This window comes from Vipera berus (assembly GCF_964194415.1).
Source record: "Vipera berus genome assembly, chromosome: 9".
Classification (NCBI taxonomy): Eukaryota; Metazoa; Chordata; class Lepidosauria; order Squamata; family Viperidae; genus Vipera; species Vipera berus.
The window spans coordinates 14,974,456-14,997,631 of record NC_138212.1 but is presented as its reverse complement, the minus strand read 5'-3'; the positions used below and the strand labels follow the sequence as shown (position 1 = coordinate 14,997,631).

The 23,176-nt window shown below is 39.1% G+C and overlaps 1 protein-coding gene across 5 annotated transcripts in view; it reads left to right on the top strand.

The window, feature by feature from the left end:
- The window catches only part of MACO1 (macoilin 1), a 61,330-nt gene that overhangs the window by 28,333 nt on the left and 9,821 nt on the right, over positions 1–23,176 (top strand). For 3 of the 5 annotated variants that reach the window (XR_014027438.1, XM_081335489.1, XM_081335488.1), the window contains exons 5-8: positions 3,449–3,627; positions 4,676–5,174; positions 18,819–18,977; positions 21,372–21,554. Coding sequence is in view for 4 of the 5 variants with exons in the window: in XM_081335489.1 (XP_081191615.1) it covers positions 3,449–3,627; positions 4,676–5,174; positions 18,819–18,977; positions 21,372–21,554 (1,020 nt within the window). In the remaining variant the exon portion in view is untranslated. The remainder of the gene's footprint in view (positions 1–3,448; positions 3,628–4,675; positions 5,175–18,818; positions 18,978–21,371; positions 21,555–23,176) is intronic. The other 2 variants (XM_081335490.1, XM_081335491.1) reach the window with 1 other exon arrangement.

Sequence of the window (23,176 nt, the reverse complement as noted above, 5' to 3'; positions counted from 1 at the left end):
TTCATTCATTCATTCATTCATTTATTTATTTATTTATGATGGTTGCAATGTCCTGAAGTCACCTGATCACCATTTGCAACCTTCCCAGCTGACTTTGAGAACAAGCAAAATCATTGGGGGCAAACTGGGTTTGCTTAACAACCTTGTGTTTTACTTAGCAGCTGCATTGATTCGCTTAACAACCATGGCAGAAAAGGTTGTAAAATCAGGCACAAGTCACTTCACAATTGCCTTGCTCTGTCCCAGTTGCAGAAAGTTGAGGATTACCTGTAGTAGCAGTCTTCCACAGTGGCCAACGAACCTCACGTGGGAGCTCAGCCTGTGGCCTTCAGCAGCAGTCATACTCCCAACAAGGCTAATAGCCATTGATTCCTGTGATCAATATTTGTAACTTCATCTGGCGTTCCTTTTTATTTACTTAATATTGAGTTACAGGCTGATCCAGTCTCAAGTGACTTTGAACACCTTATATCTTTGAGTGGGGTGAACCTTTAATGACCATATGAAACTTGTATGCTTGACTGCAGTTATGAAATGTTAATTCTTCAGATCACATCACATTTCCGTAAAAGCACTGGGAATGCCATATCAAAAGTAGACTTCTACATATGCATTTGTGAGTGGGAGCGCTCCAAAACATTGTGGAACACTCATCTTTATTTAAACGCAGTCCATGATTGGACCTCAGTAGTTTTTCAGTTATTACAGCAATTGGGATCAGGATTTCCACCAATAACAGATACTGTCATAAAATGCAATATCACATGACTACATCACTTAGTGTTGGCAATTAAAAGAGCCTTGGTGGAGCAGCGGGCTAATGCCTCCTTAAGTAACACCAGCTGCCTGCAATTAGTGCAGGTTCGAGTCCCACCAGGCTCAAGGTTGACTCAGCCTTCCATCCTTCCGAGGTAGGTAAAATGAGGACCCAGATTGTTGGGGGCAATAAGCTGACTTTGTAATAATGCTGCTTGGGGGGGCGAAAGCCCTAATAAGCAGGCATATACATAGAATGAAGGCTACTGCTAAGCTTGTAAGCCGCCCTGAGTCTTCGGAGAAGGGTGGGATATAAATGGAATTTAAAAAAAAAATAATAAAAAATATTCTAGCCATCCTGGTTGTTGTAACCCTAGAACTTAAACAAAAAGAGGCAGGAGCCCCATCATGCAAGCAGACTGGCTGGTGAGTACACAAGGTGCCACGGGTAAGTGCTATGGAATGCAGTTAGGGGTTGCCACGGGCAGGCACTTTGGAGCATGGATCGTTGAAAAAGCAGCAGGAATTGGAAGTGATGACCAATTTCTTTTCTGGCTTCCCCAATGATTGTGCCTGCATATCACCTGAACACCGGATTACAATGACATGACTGCAAAGATACTGCAATGGCCGGAAGTCCAATTGTCAGACATGAGCCTCCCTTGTTCAGCCCCGTCTTTAACTTGGAACAGTGGCTAAACAAGTGGCTGTAACCCGAGAACTATCTGAACACAATTATACCATCCCTGTGCCAGCAGAATTACAGAATCAGAAACATGACATAAAGATAAGATAAGGTAATCTTCATTGTCATTTTTTTTTACCGTGGGCACAATGGCACACATCAAAAATGAAATTTAGTTGCCCGCTCTCAAAGTGAGACACATACATGACACACACCTAAAACATACTACATATGACATACGTATAGACCCACACCCCTACATATTCAATAACAATAAAATATTAAATACCGTCCAACTTGAATATATAACAGAAGGAGGAAGCCTGAGAGTTCACAAGTATAGTTATATACTTCTGCACAGTAGCCTTTGAGTGATGGATTGACTGAGATGAATAAAAGTCATTGTTGATTACAGAAATGAATGAGAATCATGACATCAAAATCTGCCCCACTTGTTTGTGTTTCCAACCCCTTTTTCAGTTCTTTCAAAACTGTCCTTCCATTATCCCAAAGTGCTTTTTCACAAGGCAATTGCTCTTTCTTGTTTTTCTTTGAAGACGTTCGCTTCTCATCCAAGAAGCTTCTTCAGCTAATAACAAGAAGCAAAATGTCTTCAAAGAGAAACAAGGAAGTCCAATTACCTCGTGAAAAAGCACCTTTGGGATAACTGTGACCTGGATGACTGAGAACCTCCATAGACATTAGGTATGTCTTTCCATTGTGTATCCTAAAAACATATTTGGGATATTGAAACAAACCTATTTTGCAAATAGTATTAAAAGTGCTTTGTTCACAGAAAATATATTTCACTAATGTTGATTGGCTTTAGTAGTGTTAAACGCTGACTATACAGTAAAAATTTTATTTATCAAATGCAAAATTGTTCTCTGGGAGAATTATTCCACATGATTCCCCAGCCAACATTGGTACAATAACGTTCAAACCAGTTTCTCATATTTCCTGAAAAGACAACTAGATATTTAAATTAACTGAAGGTGCCAAAATTTTAAAGAGTTGTATCTACTGTAGAAGGAATGTCACGTTACCTGTGGCAGTAAAAAAATCAGCTGCATTTTTTTTCTTCATCTGGTGCAAGAATTGTCATAGGATTTAAATTGGAACTAGGTGGGCAAAGTGAGAGACCAGGTTTCGTTATACAAATATAAGTTCCATAATGTCAGATTACAAGTACTTTATCAAATTATTATGGTCAACCAGATGTTTAGACTATATTTGGCATTTTTATCCACTTATTGAGTCCTTCACAAAGACCTGGGATAGGCAGATGATGTTTGAATCAAGTTAATATTACTAAACTATTGATTGAAATTAGCAATTGCAGTGTGGTTTTTACCATTGTGTGCGTTGAGTGTGTATCAGTGTGTTAACCATGGCTGTATTGAAAGGGGAATTTAAGAAGATGCCATATGCAGACTTAAAGTGTACAGCATGGGAGCACAGCTCACCATTCTTTTTCATATAATTTTTATATCTGAGAAACTTTTATAATCAAGTTTCCAGACCACATAGTTGTATTTTATCATTACTATTTATAGTCTGACTAGAAGGACAAAATCTCGTTAAATGTTGCTACAGTTTGCTTACAGAGCCCAACAAAGGTTGATTACTTTGTCTTATTTCTACTGTTTTATTGTTTACCTACATTGTGCTTTATTGCCTTCTAGCTTTTGCTTTTATAGCTTTACTGTTTTGTATTTTTGTATTTAAAAATGGACTCTGTTTCTCGTAACAGTGGAGACTTGGCAATAAAACAGCAGCCGTGCCAAGCTCTTAGGGAAGAGGCGCTTGAACCGGATGACTGAAAAGTGACTGAATATCTGTGTCTTTGCTTCCTCTGTAGACAAGTGTGCTTCTGAGGATAATACTTTGATGTCTCCATTGTGATTTCCTTTTGTCATATTCCAGAGTATTATTTTAATTTGCTTTGATAGTTCTGTCTTAATTAGTAAAGTCTGTCTTGGGTTTGTTTTTTTCCCCCCCCTCAAGTATTGGATACCCTGTTGTGACTTTGGGCTTCGGCTTCAAAAGTTATGTCAGCTATAAAATGCGATTACGAAAGCAAAAGGAAGTGCAGAAAGAGAACGAATTTTACATGCAGCTCCTTCAGCAAGCATTGCCCCCTGAACAACAGATGCTACAAAGGCAAGAGAGAGAAGCAGAAGAAGGTAAGCGCTTCACACAGCCATTGTGTAGAAGTAAAGGCTTTGCAGATTTGAAACCCATCTTATGAATCAGTGGTACAATCCCCTCTTCTCTTTAAGTCCAAACCATGGCTTCTTGAATTAGGGTACCACAGCATGGTTTAATACAGTTTGAGGCTCTTTGTTTTTGTGTAGTCTGTAACTATAAGTTCAGAACTTCTTTGGCGACATTCTATTTGGCCTTCACAAGAAACAGATGTTGAATCTTTTGCTCATGCCCCAGGACAACTAAGGTTCTCTCTCTCCCCATCTCTCTCTCTCTCTCTCTCTCTCTCTCTCTCTCTCTCTCTCCCTCTCCCTCTCCCTCTCCCTCTCCCTCTCCCTCTCCCTCTCCCTCCCTCTCTCTCTCTCCCTCTCTCTCTCTCTCTCCCTCCCTCTCTCTCTCTCTCTCTCTCTCTCTCTCTCTCTCTCTCCCCCTCTCTCCCCCTCTCTCCCTCCCCCTCCTCTCTCTCTGAAAAACATGTTCAAAAATGTTCTTTGGTATTAGAGAAACTAGAAAAAATTTGGCTGAGAATAACATCTTGCCTTATTGCTGTAACTTGCTCGCCCGAGTACCAGGATTATATCTGTTCGGGCACAAATCTTGACTAACATTTTCTTGATGAAACTGTGTTTTTTTTTTAATTTCAACATTATTATTTTTATTATTGTTATTTAATATTCATTTTTCACACAAGGCAGCAGCTGGACATTTCTTAAATTCGTATACACTTTCTATTTAGAACGAGGGTTAGGTGATTTTTTTCAAATTATTTTGAAGTTTGCAGAAATGGCCTGGTCAATGCAACACAGGAATCAGTCTCAGGAATTCATTGATTTAGAAACTATTAGGAATTTTAATTTATTTATTTTTTGCAATATAACTAAAGGAAAAATATTTTATTGGGTGTGGGGAAATAATAGAAATAATATGATGTGCTTGTAAGAGGAATATGAGAATAGATGCTACTTCTGCCTTAAATTTTAAATGCTGTCTTTTCCTTCCTTCTTTCCTTCCTTCTGGATGTTTCAGCAGCCAAAGGATTGTCTGAGATGGATTCCTCAATACTTTTGCAACACAACGGCGGCATTCCAGCTAACAAAAAATTATCTACAACATTACCAGAACTAGAATACAGAGAAAAGGGTAAAGAAAAAGACAAGGATGCCAAAAAACATAACCTTGGAATAAATAACAACATTTTGCAACCTGTAGACTCTAAAATACAGGAAATTGAATATATGGAGAACCATATCAACAGTAAAAGATTAAATAACGAGCTTGTGGGAAGTACAGAAAACCTCTTGAAAGAGGACTCATGCACTGCCTCATCCAAAAATTACAAAAATGCTAGTGGAGTTGTGAACTCCTCACCTCACAACCACAGTGCAACTAATGGAAGCATCCCTTCCTCATCTGCTAAGAATGAGAAAAAACAGAAGTGCACTAGCAAGAGCCCAAGCACACACAAAGACTTAATGGAAAATTGTATCCCCAATAACCAGCTAAGCAAACCAGATGCACTGGTAAGGTAAGTTTGATATGTTACTGATTTGTCTTCACCACAACACCCTTACCTGTTTACTGTTTGTTTCCCAGTAAGTTAAAGTGCCCTGTCTTGTTATGTTAGGAGAGGTGCATGCTACGTATTTAAATGTGTCCATAGTCAAGATTTGGTTTTGTTAGCTTCGATGGGCTATACAGATAGTCCTTGATTTACAACAATTTGTTTAATAACCATTCGAAGTTACAACATTACTGAGAAAAGTAACTTACGACTGTTTTTCACACTTATGACCGTTGTAGCATCCCTATAGTTACATGATCAAAATTCAGACGCTTGGCAACTGGCTCCTATTTATGACCATTGCTGTGTCCCGGCAAGGTGTCATGTGATCACCTTTTGCAACCTCCTGACAAGCAGTCAGTGGGGAAGCCAGATTCACTTAACAACCGTGTTATTAACTGCAATGATTCCCTTAATAAGTGTGGCAAGAAAGGTCATTAAATGGGGCAAAACACACATAATAACTGTCTTGCTTAGCAGTGGAAATCTTGGGCTCAATTTTCGTTGTAAGTCGAGGACTACCTGTATTCATGCAGTCTGGTAGTCAGATCAGTAGAACGTGATAGGATATACAGGCTTTAGTTTGGCACATGATTGATTATAGTTTATTTAGTGCAGAGTTTTTTGAGTAGGTGTTTTATTGCTAAGAATAAATAAGCAGATGATTACAGTTGTCAATCATAGTGGCCTTGATGCTCAGGCTTATGCAGGAGAAGCTTTTGAGAGCCTCTACAAATTAATTGGCCTCTACTAAATAAGATGATATTTTGAAGTCTGGTAAACCACAGAAAAGAGAGGTAAAATAAAAGTGCATGTTTACAACTTGGTATGAAGAAAAATGATGAAAAGGTTCTCCACAAGGTTTTGGAACTGATCTGTTTGTGCGCATTCCATAAATAATTTCACAAATTGAGTTCTTCTTCCATCTTACCCTTCACTGATGGAGGTGAATATACTGTCATCTACCACTGATTGCAGGCAGTGTCTCTTTTGAGTAGTTCAACTCATGTAGATTTCATTTGTTTTTGAAGCTTTGTAGAAGTTGTCATTGCTTACTTCCAGCATAGTTGTTGGCATGTCTAGTGTAGCCTAGAGCTCTGGTGTCCACTGAGAAGAACAAGGTTCCCTCTCATTTCTCTAAACGAGGTGCAAATTACCTAAGTGCACTCAATTTGAATCCTCTCTGACCACCCATGTATGGTTTCATTGCTACTGTTGGGTGCTGCATGCGTAAAAGCTGGTCCTCAACTTGATATCTTCCAGATGTGTTGAGAATATTAGTCCCAAAATTCCTGCCCTAAAATGGGAAATCTGAAGGTTGTAGTCTTGGCTTTGGAAAGCTTTGGCTTGAGATACAAACAACAGTTTTATTATTTTGATGTTACCAGCTAAAATGTAAATATGTTGCTTTAAAGCCATTATCTAAGATATTCTAGAATTATTTGCGCAGGCTCAGTATTTCTTTGATGGGGGAGACAGAGCGTGGAGCCAGGGATCATGATGTTCCTAGATTAAATTAATATTCTAAGCTTATTTTTACTTGATAGCCATTCTGGACATGAGACTAAAAGGGTAGACCTTAGTAAAATATCCTTAGAAGAGGATTCTGGTGATTATAGCTTAAGTGCTATTTAGTACAATTTATTATATGTTCTGCATTATTTCTGTGAGTCAAACATCAAACCAATGGTGTAGTATTTCCAGAAGTATATAACCTAACTTACGCAGCTTCTTGAGAACTTGTTCTGTCCCTGGTGTGTTTTTCAATCTACTGTATGTGCTGATCACACACTTTGATTGGTGCTTGATGTTAGATGAGAGCTAGCAAATTAAGTCTGGACAAGACAAGCATTCATCCATGCAATAGGAATAGTTTTAGGTTGCCAGTTCAAGTGGTATTTCTATTCTTTTCCACTGTTAACATTTTTGGATTGTTCTTAGTCAGTTTTCCATTTAAACAGTCTTGTTTCCTGCTTGGATAATTTTTCTCTTTCTCATTTTATACCCTCCCTGCCCAGTTTTTAGTCACCATTCTATGGCCATGGGTCATACTTGGTCCTTACCATAATTAGGGGGGATTGTTCATGCTTGTTGTTTTTTAAAAAATTGGTATTCCTGAAATCTGCTGATGTCTTGCATATTATGGTGCTGAGAAACAAGAAAAATTAACTGGAGAAATCAGCACCATCGTATGCAAGATATTAATTAGGGGAATTCTAGGAATTGAAGTTTAACTCTAATCAGAAATAGAAGAAAAGATTATAATTACAAATCTGGGCAATAACCTATCAGAGTGGCTGTGTGAGTATGTGCATGTCAGATGGATGGTACTTGAAGTCAACCTTGTGATCACATAAGTATCAAAGTGGAGGCAGCCATGTTGTAAATGTTCATCATGTGAAATCTGAATGATAATTCATGCTATGCATGAATTGGGAGAGATCTTCAAGCCAAACTGTAGCATATTTCACCAAATCCTAAAGTAGCTACTCCCACGTCAGACCTGCATGCCCATTCTTCCCTCTAGCAGTGTTATTATTGGAATCAGTAATGTTATCCTCAGCATCAGAGAAATAGATTTATTGTCAGGCAAAAGCAGCCAGAACCATTCGTGAAGAGTCTCAAACTGAAGTTTTATTGCTGGTTATCTATGTTACAAGAATCTCGCTAGACTGACTGCATTCCCTTGGGAATGGTCAGATAAGGCTTCAGGGATTCTTTGCCACTTCCTGCAGTGCAAGGACTCTAAACTCGACTCCCTCTTAATACCGCCCTCCAGTCTAGCTGGAGGTTCCATCATATTTATTCAGTCTTTGAAATCTATCAACAGTCCTTCACTCAACTCTAATAAAACATTTACACTAAACAAACATGGACATTTAGAACGTAAGATTGAGCCACAGAACAGAAAAGATTTCAGAAATGGGTGACCTTGCAGCAGTTTTGCCTAACAGGTGAGCTCCATTAAGCTATGCTGGCATGAATTCTAGCAATTGGAGCTTTTGCATAATTGGAAAGTACTCATTTTTCAGAGGGTGCCCCAGTCAATTTTTGCTAAACAAAATTCTCTGATTGGTATACAGGTACCCCTCAACTTACAATAGTTAATTTAGTGATTGTTCCAAGTTACAACAGCACTATAAAAAGACTTAGGACCATTTTTCACACTTATGACTGTTGCAGCATCCCCATGGTCACGTGATCAAAATTCAGACACTTGGCAACTGATTCATATTTATGACAATTGCAGTGTCCTGGGATCATGTGATCACCTTTTGTGGCCTTATAACAAGCAAAGTCAATGAGGAAGCCAAATTCATTTAACAACCATGTTACCAACTTAAGAGTTGCAGTGATTCACTTAACAAGAAAAGTCATACAAAACTCACTTAACAAATGTCTTACGTAGCAGCAGAAATTTTGGGATCAATTGTGGTCATAAGTTAAGGACTACCTATGTCTTCTAAGCAGCTTTTCATTTTATTATAAAGCTATCAGTAGATAAGCTCATAAACTTTCTTCCCCATTTTTCCCCAACTTACATGTCTCTTCATTCTTCTTTTAGGAAGGTCTTCTAGATAAAGCATGAATTCTCAAACGTTTTATTGTCAGCAGTGATTAATACTACCACTTTTTAGATGTGCTAATTTTGTGTGACCCATATCTAGGCTTATGATATATTATTACAATTTTACACACCTTGGTGATTTTAGTTTGTGCAAAGTGAAATGAAACAAGTTAACTGTCTTGTAACATTTTTAAAAATAATACATTTGTATTGTGTAATTTGTTGTGTATCACTCCCCTCCTTATAATGTACATAAGAAATAATTCTGGGAATGGCTTACAGCAGGAGTGGGCAATTATGGCTTCTTTATGACCTGTGGACTTCAACTCCCAGAATTCCATGCTGGCTCAGGATTTCTGGAAGTTGAAGTCCACAGGTCTTAAAGGGGCATGGTTGCCCACCCTGGCATATAGCATAGGTACACACAACTTCTGAGAAAGCGAAGAGACTAGTAAAAGAAATAAGAAACCTCTAGTGAGTAATAGTGAGTAATAAATACTAAAAACTTACCATTATAGAGTTCTTGTTGCTCTCTGAGCCTGGTTATTTGCTTGCAGATGTTTCATTACCTGACTAGGTAATGAATCTCTTCTATTAAATCTTTAATTCAATTCTCTTTCCTTATTCTATTCAATTAGGTTCTCTTTAATTCAGTTCTCTAACCTTTTTAATTGAAATTTACTGCTGATAGTTTTTTATACGACCTTTACAAAAAACAGTGTGCAAAATATACAAATATATGAAAGCAACATGTTGGCATATTAAACCAGTTATGGCAATATAAAAAAATATGTATTTTAATTCCTTTCTGGGGGGAAATAAATTCCAGATCTCTCTCAGTCTTGAAAGGAGATCAGGAGCTACATACATATGTCCATCAAGAGCTCACATCAACATTTTGCCACTGTTTTTGTGGATTTTTTTAAAACAAGATTGTAATCTAGTTGTATTGACCAGCATGGATAATTGCCAATTCATGGAGTTTCTGTAAATTAATAAAGAACAGTAATGAGTAGTGTTCCAAAAAAGTTATCCAGTCAAGCAGTTTTGGCAAGTAGCATACAATTTGGTGAGCATAAATGACTTTTCATCTCAAAAATGACAAGGAATAATTTCGTGCAAGTGTTACATTATATTTTTATATGATTGGGAGTTCCTTTGTGAATGAAAGTCAGATATGGGGAGAGTTTTCATCTTCAGCATACTATGGTGATAGTTATTATACTTGTGTTTTGTGTGTGTGTTTGTACTGTATGCTGCTTAGAATCCAATACAGGATTCTCAAAGCAATTCACACGTTTCAGTGAAGAAATACAAGTCATTAGTGTATCCTAAATAAGTGTCATTCAAAACATTTAGTCACCAATGAGGGGAGACTAACCTTAGATGTCCTTCCCCTGCACCATCTCACTATGAGTTTATGTAGGCAATCATGAGACATAACAGCTGGACTTAAAAGCAGCTGGTTTATTAAGAAAGCCATATTGCTTATATTCACACAATACCAATCCTTTAAATTATAATTTACCAATCACAGTGGCTGGCTTCATGTTAAACTCCAAGACATAACCAAATATTGCTACAATGAATGAGTCCAACTTAAATTCAGCCTTTCATGATTTACAAGCTGTGAAATTTGTACTCACTGGAGATCTGTTAAGCATGTTTTTCCTTCCTTTGGTGGCTGGTCAGCATATTTTTCCCATCCACACAACTTTCCCTTGGTATTTTTGTTTGTTTTTGTTTTGTTTTGACATTAATCTGGCATATTTTCAAACAGGAATTTGTAGAAGGGAATTATTGAAGGATGCTTAACCTCACCCATTAATTATACCTGACAAAAGTCTATCCTGTATCTGATTTCATAACAAAATAGGTTTCTCCATTTGCAAGGAAGAGTCTGTTGACACATCTTTGTTCCTGCAAGTAGACTATCAGCTTCCACCACATATATTTGTGGCTGTTGTACTAATAGTAAAAATTGTGGTTCCAGTTGCATATCCTGTCTCCATTTACTTCTGTCTGCATTAGCTATGACTTCACTGTGGTGTCAAAACAGTATGTGCTTTTAATCTGGGAGACTCTACAAAAGATTATATCTATGGAGAGTCTCAGTCATCTGGGTCATGGTTGTCCCATAGATACTTTTTCAAGAGGCAACTGGATTTTCTTGTTTTTCTTTGAAGACCCGTTTTGTTTCTCATCCAAGAAGCTTCAGCTTTTCTTCAGCTGAAGAAGCTTCTTGGATGAGAAGCGAAACGTCTTCAATGAAAAACAAGAAAGTCCCAGTTGCCTCTTGAAAAAGCATCTTTGGAATTAAGTTTATGCTTTCTATGTACATAGAACATGAGACAAAGAAAAAAGCATGTTTTAGTAACGTGCTTAACAATGAGGCACTAAGAATTGTAAGGACATTTGTCAGTGCATCTGGTTTGCCAAATTTCATTCATCACACATCCCTTTTAGATTCAGGATTTTAAGGCCAGAGGTAGTTCCTTTCCAGAAACACCAAATTAACTTTTCAGCAACAGTTGAAGTTCAGGAGGTTCAAAGCTTTTCTCCTATCTGTGAACCCCAAATTTATAAAAGAGTTAGAATTAGGATTAGCATTCCTATCCACTACAGCAGGAATACTACAGACAGATAGTGTGAGCAATGGTGCCCACAAAGAGGGAGCTAGTATTGATTTGATTTGATTTGATTAAATTTATATGTATGATGGACTACAGTGAAGTGGCAGTTTCCCAGGAAAGAGGGAGTACATTCCAGAAAGGGGAGGGGGGAGGGACAAGAGACAGCACAGCCCACAGCTGGATTGGAGATAGGAAGAGAGTCATGATAGCCACCCCCTAGAGCAGGGGTCTTCAACCTTGACAACTTTAAGACTTGTGGACTTCAGCTCCCAGAATTCCTCAGCCAGCTATGTCAAGGTTGAAGACCCTTGCCTAGAGTATATCTGTTAGAATGAGAGTGGTAAGGGTTAATCTGGAAAGATGGGCATTTGGCTAAGCCCACAAACAACCAAAAGCAAATCAGCCAGAGTTCAGTTCTTTATTTGCTTACAGGCAATAGACAGAATCTTGCCAGATTAAACTCTTACTACTGTATGTAACCAGCATATTTAATTTTCTCCCCATTTAATTGTTATCCGGAACAATATGCCTTATGAATATTTCATTATTATTGTAAAATGGGTGATGAACAATGGAATAACATGAATTATGAAAATTATAGGCAGCTATCTCTTTGTGCACATTATTTTAGTTATGGATATGTGCGTACATTCTGCTCAAATAACGAAAGCAGATCAAAGCCCTTAAAAGACAAAAAGCCAACCAATGACACCATTTCACAACACTAAAACAAAAGAAAAAAATTCAGTTGAGTCTCATAGGCTTTCTAATATAAAATAGATTTCATTTGATACCTACAAAGTGGTAAATAGGGCAAAACAATTTTCTCCAGAAAGCATCTTCAATAATTTCCATCATTAAAAAGATAACAATAGAAGTCTTACTTGCTCCTTACTTTTGGCCTTTTGGAGAGAAGGGAAACGGTTTCTTTGGATTCACACAGTTTCAGCAGAAGTTGTCAACTTATTCTCAAAAAGACTCTCAAAGTTAAACTGTCGAAATTTAACTTTTTAAAGAAGAAAATTGAAGCTCTTGTCACCATTATAGTTGACACTCCTATGGACTTGTGGCATAGATGCAGCCCTGACAATTGATGCACTGACTGTGCTGAAGTTGTCCAAATCATTTGTGCATCTCAGTGGCAAAAGGGAGACCAGAATTACAATCACAAATGATAGTTAGCTGTCCTCAGGGCCAAGCAGTATCAGAGGACCTCTGTATTTTAAAAGCTTGTATAGGTAATCTTCAACTTAGGAACATTCATTTAACAATGGTTCAAATTAATGACAGCACTGAAAAAAGTAACTTACAACCCATCCTTGAAGTTACAACTGCCGCACCACCCCCACAGTTACATGATCAAAATGTGAGTGCTTAGCAATGGGCTCTCATCTACCACTGTTGCAGCATCCTGCAGCCATGTGAATGCAATTTGCGACTTCTTCAGCTGGCTTCCAACAAGCAGGAAGGGAATATTCAATAAGGGAAGGCATGATTTGTTTAACAACAGCATGATTCACTTAGCAAACTCATGATTTGATTAATGACCATGGTTAAAATGATTGTGAAATTGGGTCCAGTTAAATAATGATTTGCTTAACAATTGCATTGCTTAGCAACCAAAATTCCGATCCCAATTGTCATAAGTCAAAGACTATTATATTCCAAACCCTATAGTAAATGATGGTGGGACTACACCTGAGTCATATTCTCAGGGATGAAATCAACAGGGCTTCCTGTGTATTAAAACTCAGTTTTAATTAGATTGCTGTTTATATAATTCTATTTATATTTTCATCATATTTATATGGTTGCCTATCTCACAGTCGAGTGACTCTGGGTGGCACACAACAAAGTTCAAAACAAAATGTCCAAATTAATATTAGTTATTAATATTTAAAACTTCTTAAATTATAAAAAGGCACAAAACTAAAACAGAATTAGATAAGATTAAGTAAAGAGCAGGTGTTAATTAGAACGGAGCTATCTGAATAGTTCAGTTCACTGGTGTCCCCAGGCATCATGGCGCAAGGAGGTCTTGGAGGAAGTTAGAATCATCCAAAAAGTTAAAAGGGATGAAGCTGCCCTGACCTTAGGGCAGGGGTAGGCAACCTCGGCTCTTTTATGACTCATGGACTTCAACTCCCAGAATTCCTGAGACAGCTATGCTGACTCAGGAATTTTGGGAGTTGAAGTCCATGAGTCATAAAAGAGCCGAGGTTGTCTACCCCTGCCTTAGGGGAAGGATGTTCCATATACTGAAGGCACAGCAGAAAAGGCATGCTTAAGAACTGCCATATGGAGTTCTCTAGTAGCTAATGGGACCCATAGCATGCCCTCTGTGGTGGATATGGTGGGATGGGTAGATGTAATCAAGGAGAGGCAGTCCCTCAAATAACCCGATCCTGTACCATATAGGTACCAGGTCAAATTAGCAAGTTGAATTAGACCTGGAAACAGGTTGATGATCATTGCAGCTTCCAGAACAGAGATCCAATATGTGTTATTCTGGAAACACATGTAATTGTTCAGACCAGCTGATGGTTTCAGATACTCTTCAAAAGGCAGCCCCACGTAGATTCTATTACAGCAGTCCAACCAAGAAATGATTACAGCAGTCCAACCAGGAAATGATTACGAGTGACTGTGAGTACAGTTCCTCAGTCCAGGAGCGTTTAATTTTATATACTGTTTTTATGTTTTTAATATTTCATTTGTACACCGCCCAGAGTCCCTCTGTGGGGGAGATGGGCGGTTTTAAAATTCGATAAATAAACAGGTACAACTGGCGCACCATGCGAAGTTGAGCAAAGCCTCTCCTAGTAGGAATCAAGAGTCTAGGAGACTCCATCCCCAGATTGTGCATGGGGTCTGTTTGGGGAAGTGCAACCTCATCCAACATTAAAGACGGTATTGTCCTAGCATCAAACCCGTGCTTTCGCATGCTGCCTGCATCCCACGGATGGGGCTTTGCTTGTTTGTGTGGCCTGGTTCCTGGCATGCCGCAGCCCAGTGCCAGTCCACGGACCAGGAGTTGGGGACCCCTGCCCTAGATAATCCCAAAGTATGATCGAAACCATTTCCATCCCACACCCAGGTCTAAATTCTGACTGAGAAGGATCTAGAGATAATCTGCTTCATCTAGCTCTCTGAAGCTGTTGTGCAACCACCTTGTCAATTACGTTTCCCCAAAAGAGAAGAAATGATACAGGATGAAAATTGTCCAGGACAGTGAGCTCCAGCAATGGCTTCTTGAGGAGAAGAAAAACAAAAGCCTCCTTAAGAGGTAATGAAACAATCTCTCTCATACACACACTCAAAAGAATAATTTACCTCTACCACAGGGGTCAGCAACCTGAAACAGTGAAAGAGCCACTCGGAACTGGTTCCCTCACAAAAGGAAAAACTGGGAGCCGCAAAAAATGTGTGCGCATGTGCGTACATGCACGCATGCGCAGAACAGGGTTTGACTGAAGAGGAGCCAAGGCGAGATATGCACCTACCCTGCATATTTGAATTGATTGGTTGAACTTTTTTAGTCCCACTGTTGTTGTTTTTTTGGACTGCACATGGCAGAGGGCTGGGAGCCGCAGGAGACAGCTGAAAGAGCCACATGCGGCTCCGGAGCCGCGGGTTGCAGACCTGTGCTCTACCAGAACGCACATGATACCTGCCTTCCAGACTGCCTTAACCAGCCAGGAGGAGTACAGCTCTAAAGAGTCGGTGGCTGAGCTCATAGTCCTAAGTACCCTGTCCATTTTATCAGGCCCAACAGGTTCAGACTGTTCCCAGATAACTGGGCAAGAATCCTCCCCAGGCATCCCCTCTGGACCTGCGATAAAGCTAGTATCCAACTGTGAGTGAATTTGAGCAACTTTGTATGACAGATGGTGAGGTAAATCTTCCACACACTCCTGTAGGGGATTTTATGAGCCCCTCACCTCAAGAGGACATGTGTCATCCAAAAGGGCCACAGAACGGCTATCCACGAACACAATAGGGGCAGAGAAATACAGATGCTTCATTGCCCTTATTGTCCCCTTTGATTACTATTAAACCCAAATTCTCCTGTTTGGACATATAGTAGTCCTCGCTTAACAAGCGGTCGCTTAGCAATCAAATTCAAGTTTGGAAAGTACAGGATACATGGATGTGAACCTGATCCAACAAAGTAGTTCTTGGATGTAATGAGATATTTAAGGAATATATACGCTAGAATATTGTTCAAGAGAGAGTTGCTATATCAGGAAAAATCTATTGTTCCATGGAGGGTAGACTAGTTTAAAGATTCTTGTAGACGATAGATTTGTTTGTTTATTCATTAAATTTATATGCCATCCATCTCATTCTGCAAAGTGACTTAAATTAATAATCGAGATGAACACACACACACACACACACACACACACACACACACACACACACTTTGGTAGGTTATGGATAGCTATCTCATTCAATGCTATATTATGAAGGTGGTTTCCTTCAGATTAGTTTAATTTATTTTAGGACACATTGCCTAGTGTGCATTTTGTGTTTTTCATACTTTAATACTGCATAAATCTATGGTACCAAGTTCTCACTTGCAGGCAACTTGTGACTGTAGACTGCAAAAGTCCTCTATGTTGAACTTTATCCTTGCTGTTGCCACTCCTATTATTGTTGTTAATACTGGGTGAAAGTAGTGAGGAGGCTTCTATGTGTTTCCTGGCCTTCTGGAAATCTGAATTATAGCTCCTAACTAAACCTCATATCTCAAAATTGCTGTCCTAACTATTAGATGAAATTCCTTCCATTATATTAACAATACGAACAAGAAGTATTCTGGTATTGCCTTCAAAAGCTATGGGTGCTCCATCACTGGAAGTTTTCAAGAAGAGATCGGACAGCCATTTGTCTGGAAAGGTATAGAGTTTCCTGCTTGAGCAGGGGGGTTGGACTAGAAGATCTCCGAGGTCCCTTCCAGCTCTGTTGTTCTGTTAAAAGAAGCCCTGTTGATCTTGTGCCATAAGAGGCAAGGTTGGTATGAATGTAAGAAATGAACTTGCAAGCTTGGAATTCCCTACCAAGTCTGGCTAGGCTGCTGTTCTTCTTTTGAAACAGGCATTTGGAATTTAAGTTACTTTGTTGGCTATTAATTTTTTGGTTTGCTTTTCATTTTATTAATACAATTTCAATTGTGTTTTAACTGCATTTAATGAAATTGATTTTTTTTCATTCTTTATCTTTATTGTTACTTTGAACTTTTTGGTAGAAAAAGATTGATATGCTGCTATTATGTTCATTTGGAAGACTCTAATGTTTTTAAATGCACAGCTTTTTAATATGAAACAAGCTTTGTTATCTCTAAATGTGATCATGATGGTGTCTAGTCAGGAGAGATTAAAATTAACCCTCTTAAACTGCAATTCATTTATTTCTTGTAGAGGGTTGCTGTAAGCATGCATGAGAATGTGGGAGGGAAGGAGAAAAATATACATTGTATTTTAGCTCTAAAAGAAATGTCATTATTTACTAGACAAATCCGCCTGAGTCAGTGTATAATGGGATGCATATAGCTAGCAGCTGGTGGATTGCCCTAATATTTCTTTCAAAAATGATTTGAGTACATTTTATCTCTTCCACACTACCAAGAATGGTGAATGTTTTGGATGAGGTTTTATATCTGGGATCGCCTTTATAGATAATGATGCTATTGGGAAGAGAATTTGAGTCTGTGTGATTAATGCACTTGTGTGTATTAATGCTTTTGGAACAATAAGTGTGTGTGCCATTGTAACAGGTGGTTGGTGTTGACAATATTGAAACTGGAGACCCTACTTTAAAGATCATGTGTACCCAGTCAAATTCTAACCATTCTCTGGATTAGGAGTCCAGTTTTGTGGGAGAAATGTAATGTGCATTAATCTTCACTGAATTTACCATGCTACTGAAGAAAAGCCGAGCATCTTTTGGTGTAATAATGGTGTTTATGATGCAGCTGATTAAAGCCTTTCAGAAGTTGCTGATTTTGCCCTGCAGGAAAATGAAAGTTGAAACTGAGAAAACAAAATTACAGTGGGAACACGGATCATAAGAAACATGAACAAGGAAAGCTCAACCACACGTCGACATCTTAGGCACCAGAAAATTGAAAGGGACTGACATAGCATACTTTCAATCAAAAGATCATACGGTTAATTGTTGAGGAACAATAGAATAGAAAATAGAAAAAGAATGGCATTTCATTCCTAGTCAGGAGGTACAGAGCAAACATGTTACATGGGTCCAGTGCAAATAATATGAATTAAACTTCCTAAATCTTCCTTTAATAAGGCACTATGCCTGAACTGCGATGCAGAATGAGAGCAGGTTAACAAGCTTAATTGTCAAGTTCAGTCTAATATCAGTCGAACATACAAGCAAGACTCCATAAGAAGTCTAGACGTATTGATATAGGCTATAAATAAATAAAAAATGGAAGCTTGATAGTGCTTTACATCCCCTTCTGTTACATCCCTATGGATCAGGGAGGAGCCTGCCTTGCTTGCTTTCAAATATGATATTTTATTCCAAGATTAAGGAATATTTCATTCCTCTTTGCCTATATAAAAGTTCTTGCCATTTCCCTCAAGGTCATGTCCCTGACACTCAGACCTACTCAAATTACTACATTTTGGACATACGCAAAAATCCAGCCCTTGGTCCTTAGGGCTGGGAAAGGTGGAAGGAATGAGAAGAGGGCAACCAGCACTGTGTTCAAGTGGCTGTGGGTGTACCACCAAGAAATCTAAAAAGCCAGGCTATCCTAGAGAAGTTCCATCTGTTTGATCATTAGGAAGACACCAACTTGATGACACATAATCATCAGTCATCATGTGTCTCCCTTAATATGAAGCTTGTAGTCAGACTCATTTCCAATTCAGCTTCAGAAGCTCTCTGCTACGTAGCACTACTTGAATACCCCAAAGTGAACAATCTACGTTCAGACCCCGATGCAAGGTGGTCTGTGTTTTTAGAACCATGTTAAGCTTTTTAGAACATACTTTACACATGATGTCTCTCATGCTTCAACATGTTGAAAATCCACACTCCCGGTTATGGGACGTTATGATCTATTTTGTCACTCAGATTACAATCTACTACTTAACATACTTCATTTGTGATAGGAGCATGGTTTTGAACCATTGCAATATAACCTATATATGAAACCATGCATACCAGTGGCTATCAATAAAAAATTTTAAGTCAAAGGTTCAAAAAGAAAAAGAGAGGCAAAATGGTAGAAAGTCAGGCCTATCCTTAGTAATGTTTTTGTGTTTTACTTTTTAAGGAAAATTCTGTTACAAAAGTCTGAACAGCCAAAAAATGATAAAATCTCAGCTCTTATTAGTAAATATTCTAAAAGGCACTTCTGCTTCTCTATGCTAGGTTGGAACAAGATATCAAGAAGTTAAAGGCTGATTTACAGGCCAGCAGGCAAATTGAACAAGAGCTGCGTAGTCAGATCAGTTCTCTGACTAGCACAGAGCGGGGGATCCGATCGGAAATTGGGCAGCTTCGACAAGAAAATGAGCTGCTTCAGAATAAGTAAGTTTATCCATCTATCTCTAAGGTTTTTTTTATGCTGCTGCTTGTTTGCTCTTACACTTTCGTTCTGGGGGAGGGACAAAAATATTTTCAAGAATTTGGATCTTGACAAAATTAAGTGGCTTTAGGTTCCATCCATTTTGGTCAGACGACAGAGAATGAGGTGGCTGGATGGAGTCACTGAAGCAGTAGGCGTGAGCTTAAATGGACTCCAGAAGATGGTAGAGGACAGGAAGGCCTGGAGGAACGTTGTCCATAGGGTCGCGATGGGTCGGACACGACTTCGCAGCTAACAACAACAATATTTTGGTCAGAAAAATTAAAGCTGTCTCTTACTTAGTGTTTCACTGGCTGCCCCCATGGTCCTCAAGTGGGAAGCTCATGCATCAGCTTTAAAAGTCTTAATGGCTGAAATGTCTGTATTGAAGGACTATGAGCTAAATATTTGGGAGTTCTTTCAGAGATAAGAGTGCTATATTAATTAGGAACTGATTCTCAGTGAACTGAATAAATACACCATGAGCATATGAAAAGTGAGCCTGATTCGTTTTCAGAATGATATTTAATTCAGACAGAAAATTAAAGTTTGGTTAACAGAAACAATCATCAAAATTTAGTTCTGCTACATTATGGATTTTATTTTGAGAGGCAAACATAGCCTCCCTCTTGAAATTCTATGCTAAACTGCTTAGAATAAACAAACCTAATCCAAATCGGAACAGTGAATGTTTGGATACTCATTCACTCATTTTTGCATCTTTTGTTGGGTCCATTTGTACCTTGAGCCCCCATTTTCCTTTACAGATCTCTAGCTGTCTAGCAAATGGACTTGAATGAGAGAGAAGTATATCCATCTGTATCCCTCCGCTCATGTAGGAGAAGGAGTCGCACAACCTGGGATCAGGGTCAAAAGTGGGATCAGCCTAGAATTCTGTTGACCCTAACTTCACAGAGGTGCTAATCATTAGTGGAGAAGATTCCTGTGCATAGGACTGATTAACAATAAATCAGTTTAAATGGATTTTCACAGAGTGAACTTAGTCTTTCATGCCTGACATTAATCTTCTCAACTAACAGTTAACACCTGCTTGGAGTTAGAGATTCAAGGAAGGTTGGGCTTGGTTTGCTTGTGGTTATGTAGGGATTCTAGTCTAATCCCTTTTAACTCTGCTCCCAGGTTCTGCCACAATCCCCATTTCTAAGCATTCCTAGTGCAGCCCTCACTGAAAGGGAATACGGTACCAAAAAAGGAATTAGTTATATTCTCAGCAAGCCCATTGCAAGCTTGATACCATCAAATCAAATAATTCAGGTCAATTAAAATGTATTCTTAGCTTATGACATATTTCAAAATCTCCATAAAAGACTTATAGGATAGATAGTTGATTCGTGAATACTGAATTAATTATATTGACATATATTTATTTATTTATTTATTTTTGGGACTTATATGCCGCCCTATCTCCCGAAGGACTCAGGGCGGCTAACAACAATAAAAAACAACAATACAAAAATTAAAAAAAGAATTAAATAACAGCCCCAAAATAAATTAACTACACAGTTAAAAATTAAAACATATTTAAAAACCCATTGTCAGTCCAGGTCAGCCTGATGTGTGATTATCTCCTTCTCTTAGGCTAAGGCCGTAGTTATTTTCATTGGTCCTCAGTTCAGTAAATAGATAATATAAGAGTATAATAGTGAGAAAGGACTTTTAAGCCGTTTGTGCTTTTCCCTCTTCAGTGCAGAAGTCTGAACCAAAGTTTGCCTGACAGCTTGATAAGTGGCTGTCCAGCCACTGCTTGAATATGTCCAGCTGATAACCTCCTCTCTTTCTAAATCATGGATGTCACTGTTGACTTGCTTTTAACTGTTAGGCCACGGGTGTCAAACCTGCCGCGTCACATGACGTGTCACGACATATCGTGACTTTTTTTTTTTTTGCATTGCCGGGGCTGGGGTGGGCGCGGCCTCAGCATGATGCAACCGGCCCATGGGCTGGCAGTTTGACACCCCTGTGTTAGGCAGTTCTTTCAAATCCACTCCTGAAAAATGCATTGTGAATTTTGGGTCTGAATGTGTTCAGAGTTGAGGAAATGTTTGCACAGCAGGAGCATCACATTCATATCCATCGTGTAAAATCTCTCTTTTAGAAAAAAATCTCTGGAAAAGGAATGCAGGTCAGGATTAGAACCCTAGTAGTTTCAATCTCAGTCAGTTGAAAGTATCTGAGATTCTGACTGCTTTGCCCAAAGGAGAACATTGTAAGTGGTTAGTAATTCAAGATAGACATAGGGAATGGAGACCTATTACAAAGCACCCTTATACAATGCTGGTTGGGTGGATGAGTGGTTTTCTTCCCATTTTACAGACAAACTTTCTCCCTTTTTTCAGACTACATAATGCTGTACAAATGAAACAAAAAGATAAGCAGACCATTGGCCAATTGGAGAAAAAGCTAAAAGCAGAGCAAGAAGCACGGACCTTTGTAGAAAAGCAGATGATGGAAGAAAAAAAAAGGAAGAAGTTGGAAGAAGCAACAGCTGCTCGGGCTGTTGCGTTTGCCGCTGCTACCAGGTACTTGCTCACTGCTGCTGCTTTTTTTTCTAGATCTGTGTTGTTCAAACCTGGTAAGACCTGCGAACTTCAACTCCCAGAATTTTCTACCCAGCTGGCTGGGGAATTCTGGGAATTAGTCCATGCTTCTTAAAGTTGCCAAGATTGGGAATCCCTACTCTAGACCCAAAGATTTGGAAGGAAAGAATAGTGAAAAAAGAGTTGTTAATTTGTCAAAAAATGCTGGAATTGTAATGGTGAGATACACTGCCATCTTTCTCCAGTTAATATTTTGAGTATTCAAGGCATGCCTTTCATGGTCAAATTAGCCAGTTATATATGAGTTCAGGAAAAACACCTAAATATTTGAAAAATTGATGACTGTGTTTCTGAATTGCAAATTTCCTTGATCATATTTGTCTTTATTCACCATTTATAATAATTTGATAACCTTTTTCAAAGGAAGCAGTCAATTACATGATATAGGAGCGAGGTTTTGTGCTGTTTCATGCAATTCATTTGTATTTGATATATGTGTATAAATGTTTATGGCATAATATAAAAATGATACTCCAAGAAAATAACATTCTGGCTTATAGCATTTCAGGCTGTATGTTGGGTTCATATTTGGGAGGGTCTCAACTGCAAGACAATAAAACTACTTTGTAGGAATAAAATAGTACAGGTGATCTCTATCTATGATCATAATTGTGCCTGGCAAGTATGTTTGTAAGTCGTGACAGTTTCTGCCATAAACATCATAAATCAATCACATGACTGGGGGACTTGCCAGTGCCAAGTGCCCAAACTGCAGTCACATGACAATAGGGAGGGGTGATGTCAGAACTTTGAAACTGGGCCATAAGTCTTGGGAGAGGTTCATCAGAACTTCAGACGGTTGATAGGTGACTGGTCATAAGTTGAGGATTACCTGTGTAAAGCTCAGCTGATGTGACCTTTTTGACAAGTTAGTCCTTTGTGTGAGCATGTTATTCTCATCCAAACATGCAAAGTCTTTCCCCTATAGCAGTGGTGGCAAACCTATGGCACGTGTGCCAGAGGTGGCACTCAGAGCCCTCTCTGTTGGTACGCACGCCACTGGAGCAGGAGCCCCACCCAGCACAAAGGAGACGAAGCGGCTGACTAGCCAGCTCGAGTAGAGGTGGTAGAGAAGAGGTCACCAACCATTGTCAGTTGGTGGACTGGAAGAAAAGGGAGGGGAAGCATTTTACATGCATGCATGCACGCACGGGGCCACAAGCACACACATGCTGATAATCGGGTGTGGTGCAGCACCTTGTATCTGCACGCCGCGGCGGCCATGTGTGCGCCTTGCAGCGTGGTGGCCCATTTTTGCGCCCCCGGGTTTTGCGTGCCAGAGGCGGCACTCAGAGGCGCCTCCCTGCCCCACTGAGGGCACCAGAATGCTGAGGCAGCCTTGGCACTTGGTGATAAATAAGTGAGTTTTGGGTTGCGGTTTGGGCACTCGGTCTCTAAAAGGTTCGCCATCACTGCCCTACAGAGTCTGAAGTTTAACAGTCCCGAACATGTTTTATTACGATAGACGGGAACCTATAAACTTGCTCTCTTATCAGTGACAAGATGGATGAATCTAGAGAGAGTATGCTGAAGTTTTTCAGTCA